Source organism: Phragmites australis, chromosome 5 (assembly GCF_958298935.1).
Source record: "Phragmites australis chromosome 5, lpPhrAust1.1, whole genome shotgun sequence".
NCBI lineage: Eukaryota > Viridiplantae > Streptophyta > Magnoliopsida > Poales > Poaceae > Phragmites > Phragmites australis.
The window spans coordinates 27,570,090-27,586,223 of NC_084925.1; the positions used below are offsets into that span (position 1 = coordinate 27,570,090).

A 16,134-nucleotide genomic window follows, 5' to 3' on the forward strand; every position below is an offset into this window, starting at 1 on the left:
ACCTCCTCATCTTCCCGCGATTATATGATGTCTTTCACCGGCTCTCCGCTTCCAAGTGGGGAGCAACACCAATTAAATATTTGCATTGCCACATCATCATCACCGGTTGATCAAGCTCAAATGTACACTCTCCTAGCCGGCATGCAGTGCTGGATCAGTGTCGCCATGTCTACGAGTAAATTTTCATATCTACGTGTGAAAGTTCCAAAATACTATAGTTAATAGTTAGATTTTGATGCTAAAGTTTGAAATCTCAAATCGTAAATTTTCAAATGTTCAAATTGAAAGTATGAACCTGAGCCGAAAGGTGAAACTATTGGGTTGATAATTTTGGATTCAAGTATAACAAGGAGAAGGAATTATGCTTTTGCCTTTAAAAACAATAAAAGGTAAAGAAATGGATCTAGCAATACCATAAGATAGAGGCCCAACAATACCATATGCAGTATAATCTTCTTCAAAGTCTCTGGCTGGATTTAATCAAAGGGTGTTGCTGCCTAAAAATAAGTCAAATCTCAGTCAATCATCTTGAATTAGAGGATGAAGATTCAATTACCTCCGCATCGTCTTCCTCCTCGATCTGTTTTCTCAATGCTGTAATTGTCTCTTTGTTTCCAATCCATTTTCTAAGTGCACAACTCGCCTTCCTCACCTTGATCCCTCACGCCGCCCTCCTCCACCCATCTCTATCGATACTTCCACTGCCAAATCCGCCGACACCACAGGCCGCTGCGCTAAACTGGCTTTGCTAGCCATCTCTGCTCGCTTCCGTCCGGCACCGCCCATCTAATCGTCCTCTGCTGCCCACAGCCGGTGGCGCCCCGTGCCCACCTCCTTCGCCGGTCCCGCCTTCCTCCCCCGTAACCTCTTCTAAATCCAGGGACGGAAAAAAAAACCCAAATCAACCCCTCTAACCCGTCGGCAGCACCTTTCTTCATTGCCTGATCAACCCCTCCTGCGAACCCGCGCCGCGCGCACAACATAAAACCCGACCCCAGTGGCACGATGCCCCCACCTCCCGACCAGCACCAGATGCCTGCCTCCCCGTCGCATCCTTCGCCGTCGCTGGCACCGGCGACCCCTTCCTCCGCCGTGGCCACACCCCGAAGCCGCCGCCGCCCCCTCCCGTCCAAGTCCAACCACTCGCCGACGCCCGTCGCGCCGTCCTCCCCGTTCTCCTTTTTCCCGCCGACGTCGCCGTCGCCGTTCCACCGGTTCCTCCCCTCCCCGCTGCGCGCCTCCTCCGTGCCCTTCTCGTGGGAGCACCGCCCGGGCATCCCCAAGACGCCCGCCCGGAACCGCTCGTCCTCCTCTAAGGGCAAGCCGCTCCCGCTCCCGCTGCCGCCATCGCTGCTCTCCGGGTCCTGCGGCGGCCCCGACCCCTACGCCTCCGTCGTCGCTGCCGACTACGCCGCGATGCATCCGCCGGGGCGCCTGGGGAAGGTGCGCCGGACCCGGCGGCCGCGGCTGGGCGACGCCCTCGCCGAGTGGCTCTCCGTGCTCAGTCTCTACCGCTCCTTCAAGCGCGCCACCTCCTGCTTCGCCGCCAAGGGCAAGTCGTCGTCGTCGGCGGCATGAGAGGTAAGTCCTCAGCAATCTGCTGCACGCGTCGTCATCTCTCCCCCGTGTGTGCTGTTAGCAAGACAAGACTGCTCTGTATTTGGATTTGCGATAATTTGCTGTAAATTAGTGATCAGGAGGCCCAGTTTAATCCATGTACATACATACATGTGCGTAACAGTTAATTATTAGTAGCAGCATTGTCCAATAATTCGGCAGGAACCATTAGTTTTTGTAGTCAATGAAATGTTGGTGCTGTAGGTAGCGGTGGTGGTGTGGCATTAGTAAGGAAAATACAAGTCCGTGTAGACTTGTGGAGGCACGATTTATCTATATCTATGTCGTCACTGTTATCCAACTATCTCATCTAATATTTATTTATCTATTGATTTTTTATATATATATTTATTTTTTTTATTATCTCTCTGATACAAATATTTTCTAAAATATGTGAATAAGAACTAAGTAGAAATTTCACATTTTAGTGAGCATTCATTAAATTTTATTGGGTTTGGGTTCAAAGTTAATTTCCTGCTGATGGAACTTTAATTAAACTTGTGGTTTGAGTTGCTCTGGCTGATAAAAAATTCAAAACGATCAAAGTGTTTAAGCCTGAAAAGTATATGCACTACTTTGTAGTAATAAGTTGATACGTACGTCATGCATGCTTGTCTCTTCAGTACGTACGTGCGTAATAAGGTACTCCGTATCTGCTATTGACGCAACCACCGGAAGGATACAAGCAGCAAAGGAAGCAAATACTTAACGACGGGCGTGCGTATTAAATATTACTTAAATCCTTGTGCTAATTAACCGACGGCTTAATGAGCATCCACCAAATTAAATCATGCAGTATTCTATGGTTATCTCGACGTATGAGTGTGTGCAACCCCCACTGAAACTCTGCTTCAATCCGGCGTATGTCTTCTTTTTTTTTAATCCGGGACAGCATACAGATGCACACACGAATTCACATCATGGTACATATGTACTCACATAATATCTACTAAAAATTAGAGATACGGAACTTTAAAATTAACTACATAAACAATATCAAATATATTCACTATATGATCTTATATGAAAATCCGGCGCATCTAAGCCCCGTTTGGATAAGTTGCGGCTTTAGAGCTTCTGCTTGACCGAGTAAGCGGTTGTGACTGTTGAATTTAGGTTATTGATTTTTACAATAAATTTTTAGTTTATCAGCACACCAAAAGCTAGAAAAACTCATCTCAACATGCTTCTCAGTTTCTAATTCATTTTAAACGCAGCTGTTTTCTCAATCAGTCAAAAAAAAACAGAGAAAAAACCAACCCTTAAATAGCTTATAGATTTTAAAAAAATATCAGAAAAAACCTATCCAAAAGAGACCCTAACAGATATTATATGCTCTATCTCCTCAAAATTAACTATCTTCTTTCCTTTCTCTCTGCAATGCCCTTTTGCGCTCGCGCACATGTAAAAAGGCCTTTTGGTAATGCGCATGATGCAATGTATGGCTGTCTTGCCTGTCCTCCTGCTTAAATAATTAATTATTCGCCTTTAAAAAGCACTCCGAATTATATCACACGTTCAGAAATCAGAGTCATGGCAAAAAGAAAAAAATGAAAAAAAATTGAGCAACGATATCAGCCAAATATAACTGGAGGTTAACGATTCATTAGTGCAAACAATTTAGCTTACATGTCGAAGTATATGAGTATATCACGTGTCTTTTCTCATCAGCTTAATCTCATATATGAGTTGGCTGTCAAAATGCTTCAGGAGCCTAAGGCGCATTTGTCAATTGGGTCAAGCGATACTCGTTGAAGTTCGGTGATGACCGATCGATGAGTGACCTGACGCCAGAATCGCGGTGTCCTTGTCACTGAGATATCATGATCACTGAGCTTATTATACTCTCCTACTGTTAAATCACTCTGATTTGGTTTGGCTTGCAATTTCCATCATGTTCCTCAGCTCCTGTTACAGGCTTGTAGGTATAGCTAATTAAGCACCTGTGTAAATCACTCTGATTTTGTTTTTTTGTTTTTTTTTTGAAACGGGTGTCGTTGTTAACAAATACATGCAACGTTACAGCAGCCGATGGAGCTCCACGACAACTTATTAGGGCCGGCTAATTAGGCAGACGAGAAGCTTAAACCCGTACTTAATTTGCACGTGACATGTTGGTAGGCCAAATGTATCCGAGTATTTGCAAGTCTTCGCTTCTCTGCTCTTGGTTGCTGAATGTATGTCGTTCTGGGGTGCTAAAAAATCAGGCATGTTTCCGGCGACGGATCTGAGCCATCGGATAGGAATCTAAGGATCATCAGATCGTCTTCCTCCTGCCAACGATTCTTGTGTTCTTCCTCCTCCTGGCCTTTCTTCTTATTACCATCACTCGCCCCCATCCAGTGCCCTCCTTCTCCATCTTTAGTGCCAGCTTCCACTAGAATTGTCCTTCTACTGCTGTCTTGGTACATCACCACCTAGTACCGGTCTGACTGTCACCATAGACATCCCTCTAAGCCTGGTGAAACCTTAGGAACCAAAAAAATCATCAACCCTTGAATATTGCCGATTTTTAGTCATCTATTGTATAGGAAATGAGCAGATGGGCTTGTAGATCAATAGCAAAAACTCCATAGGTGAAGGGAGCCGACGGGAGTTCGACTCTCGTTTCGCACTCCAAAAGATCTCCAAAATAGATCGTACAGCGGGGAGATGTGTATAAAAAAAAGAAAAAGAAAAAAATGTATAGGAAATGTGGGGAAAAAATGATGGCACGTAATTGTTTACATCGTCTCGATGTGACATGACAAATCCAAATTGTGTGTATCAGCATGCACTCGAGAGTTTGAAAAGTTAGCTGCCCTACGTACACTCGAGAGTTTGCAAAAAAATAATAATAATAATTCACGTTCATGCTAGACGAACTTGCGGGCGTCCGTTTCCACAGACGTGGGCCAACACTAAACGTACCCATAGTCCTCGCTAGGTTGCTGGACTGCTGGTACTCCGATGTCTCCTGTGATCCTATCTATCTTTGCAACTCCGACAGGCATTGCCTGTTCATAAAACCATCCATGCTCTTTCTCGACGTGGGATCCTGATCCGACGGCCCATGTCGAACCCAAAATGGCAGCCTTTGGAGCAGTAGAACCCATGACTGCATGAGTGAGCAGGCATCGGCATTATTACTCTGCTAGATGGATGGCCCCGGGGAGAGAACCGAACTCCTCCAAACCGTAAGCTAGCTTGTTTGATTGCTTCGCTAGCTTCTGGTTTCTAAATCAACCACCCATGCGAATGTGGAGACAACTGATCACTGTCACCGTTCACCGCCTGCTGAATGGTCACGATTCGTTCGTGCCATGCAGTGGCGAAGCCAGCGTCCGAGGAGAGAGGGGTGTATAGCTTTTTACTGTTCATCAGAACTATAATAATTTACTGTTTATCAAAATTAATTTTAATAGTATTTTTTATAAAAGGAGGTGACATGCCTGTGTCAGCCGTGGCGGACCTGGAATAGAGCATGTTAGATGTGAATTATGAATAACCGAATGTCACCACATGGGTGTTATATAACCTATGTGGCTATATATGTGCATGGGAAAACCTATATGTCTATGTATGTGCATGGCAAGATCGGCACGGGGCTAATGCAGTGAGACCCCGCTTGCTGGCTCCAAGCTTGTTCTACGCACGCACGCACGCATCCACCACACACCTTCTGTCACGGCACGGCACGGCCATGTTGTCTCTGTCAGTCAACTCGAATCCAAACTTGCTGATGCGGTAGCACACTGCCTTGTTCCTGTAGCTTCAGCTCAAGCATCCATCTCGAGTGGCTTCCAGGGATTCTGCGATCTCTTTGCCGGTGGAGCAGAGGGTTCCATGTTCTTCCTGACACTCATGTTGTTGTTTCAGCCTTGCGTTGCAATCTCATCAGGAACCATGCATGTAGCTTGTACTCTTGGCCCGGTCTGTTTGGTGACCACAGCAATCCAACAGCCTCAGAAGCTGGGACCGATAAACGCAGGCGCTGAACTTGCACTGCGGCTGCATCCCTCATTCCCTCTTGCATTTTGGCAAGTTTACATACAGTCAAACAAATGGGAATTTTACATGATCCGCACAGTGCATATACAAAGACTGACCACCGAACAGAGAGAGAGAGAGAGAGAGAGAGAGAGAGAGAGAAGGAGAACTTACACTATGAATGTGCCGGCAGTGTTCCTGCAGGCATTATGTATGCTAATCTGCTGATCAACACGATCACTCATGAGATCATGGTCTCTGATACCTAAATCTCACCTCTCTCTTTTTATGTTTGCCCTATCACATTCACAGTGCACACCGATAATACACTCACACCACACACCAATAAGCACAAAGACGCATGCATACACCAGCTGCTGGGCTGCGCCGGCATGATAACGCCTGAATCTCTGTATCTTCCGCTCCAATGCTCGTTTCACTGCGTTGAACAAAACTCACAGTGCCCAGAGTAGATAGAGGTCTCACAGTTGCTTCTGCGAACCCACTCTGTCGATCAGGTCTAGCGCCCTGATCCGGTCGATGTCGAAACCGAAAACAGGTGACACGGCAGGAGACCTACTCGTCGTCAGAGGGAAGACTCCGCCGTTCTCCCGCGATGGAGAATGGTTGCTGCTCTTGCTCAGCCTGTCGTTCTTGTTCAGTGCCGATTTGCAGGTCGACAGCTCCTGGCTCTTGCTCCTCCCAGGTGAGCGCCGCCTCATGTACACATCCTGCAGCATCTCCCGGTCTTCTCTGGTGAGGACGATCGAGCTGCTGGATGCTGCCGAGACTGGAGACCGCGAGGCCGCATGTCTTGGCTGCACAGGCGAGCAGACAGCGGATCTGCTCGGTGACCTGCCCCCTTTGTTTGGCCTGCTGTAGCTGATCAGGCAGTGGAGCCACACCACCAAATCCAATATGCATGCGTCTGTCTTCTCTTTGTCTGCGTGATAAAGAGTCTCGATCTTGAGCACGTCGGGCTGGCCAGGCTGTTTTCGTGAGAGATCAGTCCTGTGTGAATTAGTTCGCAGACCAGATAAGAACTCTTGCATTTGGAGAATAGATTTAGTCTGAGGAATAGATGGAAGTTAGATGAGTCTCTAACCCTGTGTTCGCCCACTCGCCAACCCATCCGAATCCATGGTGTGCTCTGGTATAGCATTGCAAGCAAGGATGAACATAAAGTCAATACCTGGGAAAGAAGCAAATGTCTAGTTGAATCTACTTTTGTGTAGTTAAAAAATCCAAATTGAAGTACCTGGCCGTATTATTAGCAACTGGGACAATCCATTGCAATGTCTTCTCCATCGAGGATCTGATATGAGTGATCGGAAGCTGTCGCAGCCAAAAAAAAAGGGAACAAAAAAATAAGAAAATAGAACTCCGGAGTAGAGGGTTGTCAATGTTTGTTAATGAAGCAACATTTTAAGCATCAGAATACCTCTTGAGATTCTGCACAAGTTAGCAATCGTGTCCGAAGAGCAGTCTTAACATTTGGGGGCAGTCCATGATAGAGCGCATCTCTTGTACTTTGTGGGGGAACAGAGCTTCGGGAAACCTTAGGTAATCAAAATCAGTCAGTAAATAGTTCTCGGGACTGTTCCATGACTAATCGTACCTGGAGATAGTATTTTGTTGAATGTATGTTTACATGTTATGCCACAATTCATTTTTTTTCCAGGACAAAAGGAGCAGACTCCTTGTTGTACTTGTACATTTATGTATGGTGACTGATTGGCCATAAAAAATAACAATTCCAGACAAAATTTTGGAGTTTCAAAAGGCATAGCAACCTAACTTTAATCTGTCATACCATTGTCCAATAAGGCTACAAGTTGTGAACTACTGAACATAATATCCAGAGAATACACACGGCATATTTGATCTGCTCGATCCAGCATAGCCCAATACTTAAGAATTTGAATACGGAAAATAAATGTAGTTAACCAATATTCCAACTACCAAAAGAGAAAAGGAGGTAGCAAAAGATTGAGTAGCCAGAAGAAACTTACAATATTGTCAATCTGAGAAATGATATTAGCATAATGAAGCGAGAGGCCAGCTGACCCTAATGTTTGATGGCTCTCTGAAGATTCATTTGTCTTTAGAACTCCATCTACAGGAACCAAAAAACACCACATACAAGTCGGTAGTAATCAGTTGGTAACTATGGAAGATTTGATGATTCACAGAGTAGGCAACTGAGCATACCACAAGGCCCAAAAGCATCTTGAATCTCGACATGTAAGAAGTGGACGATATCTACAAGCTTATCCATGACCTACAAACACAGACCATCTAGAAAGTTGTTGTAATTTGTACACTTCCTCTTGTGAAAAAAAAATCAATATAAATTACTTACATCGTCAAGTATCTTAGACCAAAGAGACTTTTTCTTCAAATTATGTACATGCTTCCTTTGGCTCTTCAGTTCTTGTTTTATAATCTGAACAGTGTCCCCTGCTCATTCATGGTAGTAAATCAAAGTTCTATCAGATCAGACAATTGGTCAGGTTGTAAAATAACATCTGAAGCTACAAGGGTGATACATGGATGAAGATAAATGTACCTCTTTGAAATGTAACTGAACTTTTCTCTTCCTCCAATTTACGGCGATAATCTTGCTGAAATCTATCCAATGCATGTAATTCATGGTAGAGATCCTATGAAAAGAAAGTGAAATAGCAACTGAATCAGAAAATGCTACAATACCAAATAACATAGTAATATCACTAAACATGATTTATTGTTCTGTAAAATTTGTCAAAGCATTTTCTTTTCGTTTCAAAGAAATATCAAAAGTATGTGATACTCACACCAGTGTATCGAACAAGGGTCATCAGTTGCTGCATCTCTGCTTTTGCAATTTCTTTTAATTCTGGTTGGGGTGTAATTTCTGACTCTAGCCTGGAAACGAACACAAGCTATTGAGATCATCTTATTTGGACATCAATCATTAAGGCATGTAAACGGTGAGAGCCTACTTGGAGAAATAGCGATCTAGGTTGTGCCACTGAGAATCTTTGCAGCGATTACCAAATCTTATCACTTCTCGTGAAAATACTCTCAGCTCTTGCCTGTAAAGATGCAACCAAAATATTAAAATTTTCATTCTTTGCAAACATGAAAGTTATGACAACAGCACCTGCTAAACCATAACCCAGAATCAAAATGTCAATGCATTTGTTGGCAAACCTCTTGTCAGCTGCAGCGATCCTCATCAGATATTCTGTGTCGCTTGAAACTAAACGCTCTACACCTTCTGATCGGAGGACGGTGTCCTTCCAATACTTCAGGCTTTCTTTGGACAAAGACTGCATGAGGCTCATGCCCTTTACTATTGTGTTTGCAACCTCAAATGCGAGGATTGATATTTTATTCCCTTTTGTCGTCGCTCCTGACACAAAACCCCCTCCAGGGCTCAAATTTGACATGCTGCTACTCAGATTATCTAGAACCTCCACTGCTTTCCCAAGTCCAGAGGTACTCTTTCTACCAAACACTAAGCCTATGTCTGAAACCTGCAAAAAGTGTCAAGACAGCAAATGCATTGTGAAACCTGGCAAAACAAGCTTCTTCTAAACTTCAGAAACTATGCCTGAATGCACAACTCAATAGATTGACTTATGGCTCATGCTACAATAGAAGAACTTGGTGCCTCCGATTACGAACAAGATCGCGAAGTAACATTTTTATCTGCAAAAATATTGTCATGACACACAATGTAATACTACAACACCTACGTCTTAGTGCACTATCTAACCACACTTTATTCGCAATTATGCAAGTTACTGTACCATTCAGAAGGTAAGACTTGCCTTGCTAGGACCAGCCTTGCCGGAGGTGCTTCTCCTGGGCTTCCCGGCTATCACCTTCCTCGACGGGGCACGCGTCAAATGTGGTTCCTTCGAGACCGAGTGGCGAGCCTTACCGCCCGTGGACGACGGCGGCGAACCCTTCTCAGATAGACGAGCTGACTGATCGCTCACCTGGTCAGGCTCCACCGCCTCCTCGACGGGCGCGGTCTTGTTCTTGCCGGCGGTCGAGAAGGCCTTGAACTCCTGCTCCACCACAAACCCCATCGCCCGGAACGAGAGCTCCGTCGGCGACTTGTCCCCGGTGATCCCCGCCGAGCACACGCCGCCCATGGTGACCAATGCCGATGCGCCAATGAGTCAAATCGCTCCACCAACCGAGCGCCTGCGAGATGCGAAATTGACGGCGAATTCGCTCAATCGCACCCAACGCCGGAATCCGTCGCCGACGATAACAAAGAATTAAACGAACGCTGTAAAGATCGAACCAGGCTACCCACTAGAGTCGTCGCGTTGACGACGCGCCGAAGACAATCAACGCAATGAGAAGAAGGTGACGACCTCCAAGAAACCAAGAACCAAGGGAAAGAGGGGCCTTTTTTTAGCACCAAACGAGGGAAGAGAAGAGAAGGGATCAACTACCGGGCAATCGGGCATGTACCGATCGAGAGGAAGAAGACAAGGCAGCCAAACCCAGGTCGCGAAATTCCGCCTCCGGTTAGTCAAGAAAGCCGGTGTCAGATAGTCGAGAGAGATACAAGATTAGATTTTTGACGCGACCCAACGGCCAAGAAACCGTAGAAAACACAGCGGCAAGAAGAGGGGAGGGGCGCTCCGGACAGGAGCAGGGGCGCCACCAGCGGCGACAGGCACATCCCACCGGGGGCGTTGATGGCTGCCGGACGGGGTAAGAATCGCGTGCTTTTCGTTGGTTGCGCCGATGTGGATTTGATCGGAGAGATGGCCGCGCTTGCTTATGTTTTCGTCTTTTCGGTGCGAGAATTTTTTTTGAAAATAAAAATAAAATAGAGGAAATCGGCAAAGTCCACGGTTTGGACGGGATTATTAATAAACCCACTGTCTGTCAGCCCACCACAGCAGTGACTTCCTGCGTCGGTCGATTTGTTAGCACTAGTATTTCGAAAACCGTCGTTTATTAGAATTTGAATTTAAATTTAAAAAATTCACCAAATTATTAGAATTTGATCGATATTCGTGATGTTCAAAGAATTTGTTGGGGAACGCATTTCGATGCTACATCGCATTTGTAAACCTTGCTATCCACCGGTATAAAAAGGTTTTCATCTGTAACTTGAAATTTGTTTTCATCGTATATGATCTGTATATACCATGCTAAAAGGATGTAGCCTATGTAAATGATTTGTGAATATAACTTGAGAGATTATTTATACAAGGAAATTGTGTTAATAAGACAAAATTATTGGCGGTCTCAAAGAAAAAGAAGACAAAATTATTGGCCCCTGGTTTGTGTGCTCGAGTGGATCCAATGGCTGCATAGTTGGATTGCTCACATGCTTTAGCCTAGCTTGTATTAAGTCAGACTCATCTCAGTTAGACTAAGTACATGTAGTAGCAATTTGTTTGATTGGTTGTATAGATTCAGTCTGACTAATAAGAGATTGTGTTTGATTACTCGTATGAGTATATATTGTATTATATTGAAATAAAAAATAAGTGTTAATATTATGTTTATTTTGCATAAATATCCTTTATAATACTTAATTTATCATATTAACTCTTAATCTAATTTAAAATATATTAATATAAGTTAATACTCACTAATTATACATTAATTCCATTATTAGCTAAGCCAAGCCTACATCCTACGAGCCTGGCTCGGAAAAAACGCAGTTGAAATTCATTTCCCTAGAACTAGACTCGCCCAATAATTTTGCATCATATGAGACAAGCTCTACAGGTGGTGCAACCAACCAAATATCAATACACTCTGAGTGTAGTTAGGGTATATACACCAAACTAAGCATGCCCTTGTGTTGGACAGGCCCTCAATAATGCATCTCATACCACGTAGTATCCCGTTTGATCGACAAGTGTCGTGTCTGCCTTTTTTTCTTTCACACTTATGCCTCGTGAAATCATATCGATGGTAGTTGATAAGGACCGATGGAAAAGATGAAAGGAGATTTTCTTAATCTTTGATGATCCATGCCGCATCCTTTCCCTCTTTATTTATCGGTTGACTATCCATCTTGATGAGTAGTTTAATAGCACTAGCTAAAACAAGAATTGAACCTACACTTTCGTCATTATACCTTTTTATGCAGAAAATTGATGAGCTTCTATTCAAATACAACACATTGGGGCCCATTTGGAATACATGAATTACAAGTTATAATTATATACAAAGGCCGGTTCGATTCTATAGAAATGTAATGGGAAGTTTTTCTTTTTGCCATTCGTTTGAGCTCTATTCTCTTTTCTATCATCCATAAATTGCTTGTTTTTCTTTTGCAACTCTTCCATTAGTGCTCATTTCTATTAGCCTTTCGTTAGTGCTCATTTCTATTAGCCTTTGCCCTCTGGTCAACGCAAGTTAATCGTTAAGAACATACAGAAAAATCAAGGCAATTATAAAAAAATATCATAGAAAAGTATGACAAATGAAGAAAAATGACTGAAATAAATCAAATTAAGTATGTGAAAATATTCAAATGATTTAGGAATAATTTTTTCAAATTTTTTTAAAAACTATGAGAAATTTACTCTGGGAAAAAATAGTGCAACTTCCTAAATTTTTCATAATATCCTCAAATTTTCCAATGTAAATCACTATTTGAAAATTTTAAAATGTCCTCCAAAGGTGATCCTAATTTTTTCCTAAGTTTTATTATTCTTTTATAATTTTCTTTTTTATATTCCTATATTTTCTTAACGGTCAAATTACATAAAAGAAAAATCATCACAGAGTTTTTCTTTTAAGTCACTGTAAGCTTACGGAGGCTAAAAGACAACTTAAGAGATGCGCCGGTGGTAGTACACCTATAACTGATTTCTCACTCATACATAGGGGTCTAACTCCTCATCCGACCTATCGGATCTTCATTCGCCCCGTTTTGGTTAGAGCAAGATAAGATTGGGGCACCGGTCAGAGCGGGGTGGGTCAAGTTTTATCCCGTTATATTTCGTTCTGAGTATATGTTATATGCATGTTTAGCGGGTTTATTAAGAAGTTTATTATTCTTTTTAATAAAACTTTTAGTAAACTAATGTACGTACGTAATTATTATCATGTTATGTTAGGTCTTGTGAATCTTATATATAATTTTTTATTAATTTATATGTTGTGATAGCTATTATCTTCTAATTAAACTTGATTTAGAGTTTTTAACAATTTTAATCAGAGCGGGACAAGACAGGTCAGGTCAAAGTCGAGGCTTTATAGGGTGGGGCGGGGTAAGAAAAATTTCAACCGGTCTAGAGTCAGGTGAGGCGGGGTGGGGGAGGTGCAGTTGGGGTGGATAGAGGCAAAACCTGTCCTCGTCCCGCTTCATCTAAATCTCTACCCATTCATGACAGTCTTGGTCCCGTCTCGTGTAGAAAATACCCCTTTACGACATGGCTCAATTAGCTATTTTCTTTTGTCAAAGTGGACCGCCACTTCTCTGCCCCAACTTTGATACCGGCTATTTCTATCTCTAAGAAAAAGAAGAAGAAAAATATTTCTTTAGTGGCATTTGGAAGAACACTTGGAATCACCCTGCAATCACTCTCTCTCTCTCTCTCAACTAAACAGACACATAAACAGTACAGAGTTCCTCCTCCACCCAGGCGAACACGTATAGCTGCACAAGAGAGAGTTCCTCCTCTACGACACCAGACCGCCCTCGTCTCTCCTCTTGGCCACTACTCGTGCGCACGTATCTTCCCTGCCGCCAACAGCCAGGCCGAACCGATCCATTAGCGAGCCTGAGAGGGCCATGGTGCTCCACACCAATCCTTGTGACTGTAGCTGGAGCATGACCAGCAGAGCCTACGGTGATTTCCCACGAAAGCTGGGGAGAGATCGAAAGGAAAACGATATTTCTAAAAGAGATGAATAGATGTATCTTGAAAATTTTTATAAATTAAATGTAACGGATTAGTAATATACGGATAGTTCGTATATTTTACTAAGTCTTCGCAAAAGTGCGGACACTCTGTAAAAATCTGCAATTTCTCCGGAGATTTTAGAAAAAACTCAAGAGATACCTATGCAATACAACATAGATGAAATCCACGAATTAACCAGCACCAATGGATATATTCTAACCTATTTCACCAAGTACTTGCAGCTAAAACTTCACAAGAAATTAGATCAAGCAATATGCATAAATAGAGAGCAAGAACTCAAGAACAAGAACACCTCCACTAGAGGTTCCTACATTTCTGTTGAGAGGCTCGGTCATCTTGAGCTGGTCTCTCTTAACTATTTTTCTCTCCAAGCTCGGTCACTCTTGAGCTTGACTTTCACTCTTGATTTCTTTCGTTGTGGAGGTGAAATTAAAGCCTTCACAAACTTTCCCGCGGCACACCACAACCTTGGGTGCTCGCCGGTGACACCTAGCCACTTAGGAGCTCTAAGCTCCAAGAGTAACAAACGCGACGACGAACTTCTTGCCGATGAACTTGAGTGTCCAATATAGGATTGAAATGAACTAGATGTCGCCTAGAGGGGGTGAATAGGCGATTCCTGCAATTTAAAAAAATTTGACAGCGGATAACTGGGTCCGGATACTCCGGGTTAGTCTGGAGACTCCGAGTTATACAGAACCCGAATACTCCGGCCTTATCCAGATACTTCGGATTATACAGGAAATCAAAATTGAATAACTGTAGAGAAAAACTAAGTGATTACAAGGGTTACCACAAGTTCTAGAGGAGGTCTAAGTACCTTATCACCAATACCCTATAGTCACAAGCAAACTAACGAGTAGATCGGAAAAAATCCCTAAATCTTAACTAAAGCAAGTTAATGTGCGACAAAATGAAATAGACAAGAATTTGTTCCCGGAGTTCGGCTATTTCATAAAGAGGTGTCTACGTCTCCGTTGAGGAGCTCACAAAGAGCCGAGTCTTTTCCAACCCTTTCATCTCCCAAGCGACCACAAAAATTAAGCGAGGGTTCTTACTCAATTCAACGAGGGTAACACAAACATCACGCGGCACTCCACAAATTTGGGTGCTCTTCAGGTGATACCTTGCCATCTAGGAGCTCACAGCTCTAAGAGAAAAGATTACAAATCAAAAGCTCGTTGATGACTTCAAGTGCTCAAAAATAGAATTTTTGCTTTCTAGCACTCAATCTCACTTCCCAAACCCTAATTTCCAAACCTTGCACAAATTTGAGTTCTAGAGGAGTTGGGGAGACTATTGGATGGCTTTGGAAGTATGTGTGCACGAGTTCATTCAGCAGCACCCCAACAAAAGGGGTGAGGGGTATATATAGCTCACTTAAAAAAACTAGCCGTTACAGTCTATTTTGAACTGATCCGGAGTATCCGGGTTCACCCGGAGACTCAGGGTAACATACGAAGACTTAGACAGAATACATTGTCCGGAGCCTCTCCGGAAGGTCCGGAGACATCAGGACCCGGAGTATCCGGGCCAACCCGGAGACTCCGGGTAGCACACTTAAGGTCTACCTGAGACTCTCTGGCGGAGTCTCACTCGGAGACTCCGGCCACGAACAGAATACCGGAGTATCCGCATATGTTAGCTATATATTCAAATCATACTCACCTTAGAGACCGAAGAAGTGTTATGAATGTTGACTCCTCTTTTCTAGCTTGATAGCAAAGAATCCCTTTGAAGAGTACAAATAAGCCAGCGCTTCGCTTTTCTTTCCTGGAAAGTCTCTCCATCGCGAGCTGTCAGCTGTCTGTTAAACACTATAGGTATCTCCTGTTGCAATTAGTATTGGTATACCTGCCTGGTAAATCGTCTAAGTAAGGTGCATTGGCTTCCTGCTTGACCTGAACCGAAGCAAGTCCTTCTTTTATTTAATGATTTACAATTGACTAATAAGGGGAACCAACCAGTCGAATTCGGGCTAACCCAGAGACTCCAGGTTAACCACACAAGGCTTTACTCGAGACTCGCTGGCGGAGTCTCACTCGGAGACTCCGGCCACTAACAGAACCCCAGAGTATTCGGGCCAACCCGGAGACTCCGGGTTGAGTTTCTCCGAGTGAGACTCCGCCAGAGAGTCTCGGTTTGAGTCGAAGAAACTCAACCCGGAGGCCAACTGCACAGAGTCCGGAGTATCCGATCTAACCCGGAGACTCCGGGCTCAGACAACAAAAACTATTTCTCGGTATCCGTGAGTGATTGTGTCTCTCATCTTTTGGACTTAAAAGAATATTTTGAGCACTGAGACATCTTCAAGACTATCAACATGCATCACTCTTGATAGTACGGCTATCCTTAACTTAAATTCAAAAATAAAATAAATTTAAACCTATTGAGTAACTATGCCGCTTCTCTTTTCTTTTTGAGGGATGCCAACAACTCTTATCTTAACCAATGGGACTTAAAACCTGTTCGTAAGCTCAGCAAACCATTAGTCCCTTAATCGTTTGTCATCAATAAACCAAAACCCACTTAGGGGTTCTAGATGCACTTTCAAGGATTTAGCTCACTTGTACTCAATCTTTCAATTTCTCAACCCAGCTCATTTTTTTTTCTTAAATCTCACACTAGAATGGAGTGGGGA

The 16,134-nt window shown here is 43.5% G+C and overlaps 2 protein-coding genes across 3 annotated transcripts; one reads left to right on the forward strand and one right to left on the reverse strand.

Annotated features, from left to right (window-relative positions):
• The first annotated feature begins 926 nt into the window (after positions 1–926).
• LOC133917543 (vegetative cell wall protein gp1-like) lies at positions 927–1,936 on the forward strand. The gene has a single exon (XM_062361423.1). The coding sequence runs from the start codon at positions 1,006–1,008 to the stop codon at positions 1,576–1,578; it is 573 nt and encodes a 190-aa protein (XP_062217407.1). The 5' UTR covers positions 927–1,005; the 3' UTR covers positions 1,579–1,936.
• Positions 1,937–5,756: 3,820 nt separating this feature from the next.
• Positions 5,757–10,355, reverse strand: LOC133919067 (protein PSK SIMULATOR 1-like). 2 transcript variants are annotated; one of them, XM_062363300.1, is made up of 13 exons: positions 9,902–10,355; positions 9,405–9,786; positions 8,782–9,107; positions 8,571–8,663; positions 8,403–8,493; positions 8,156–8,249; positions 7,949–8,046; positions 7,798–7,867; positions 7,599–7,702; positions 7,028–7,144; positions 6,845–6,921; positions 6,692–6,736; positions 5,757–6,597 (listed from the first exon to the last, which is right to left on the reverse strand). In XM_062363300.1, the coding sequence occupies exons 2-13, from the start codon at positions 9,732–9,734 to the stop codon at positions 6,069–6,071; spliced, it is 1,974 nt and encodes a 657-aa protein (XP_062219284.1). In that variant the 5' UTR covers positions 9,735–9,786; positions 9,902–10,355; the 3' UTR covers positions 5,757–6,068. The 2 variants fall into 2 exon arrangements, with proteins under 2 accessions (XP_062219284.1, XP_062219285.1); XM_062363301.1 differs by having other exon boundaries at positions 9,890–10,355.
• Between the last annotated feature and the right edge of the window lie 5,779 nt (positions 10,356–16,134).

Bases quoted from the DNA above. Each gene is read 5' to 3' on its own strand.
- LOC133917543 (XM_062361423.1), top strand. From the start codon at position 1,006: ATGCCCCCACCTCCCGACCAGCACCAGATGCCTGCCTCCCCGTCGCAT.
- LOC133919067 (XM_062363300.1), bottom strand. From the start codon at position 9,734: ATGGGCGGCGTGTGCTCGGCGGGGATCACCGGGGACAAGTCGCCGACG. The intron at 9,108-9,404 runs GCAAGTCTTACC...CACTTTTTGCAG, and splicing joins GCAAGGCTGGTCCTAGCAAG to GTTTCAGACATAGGCTTAGT. The intron at 6,737-6,844 runs GTACTTCAATTT...ATGCTATACCAG, and splicing joins GTTGCTAATAATACGGCCAG to AGCACACCATGGATTCGGAT.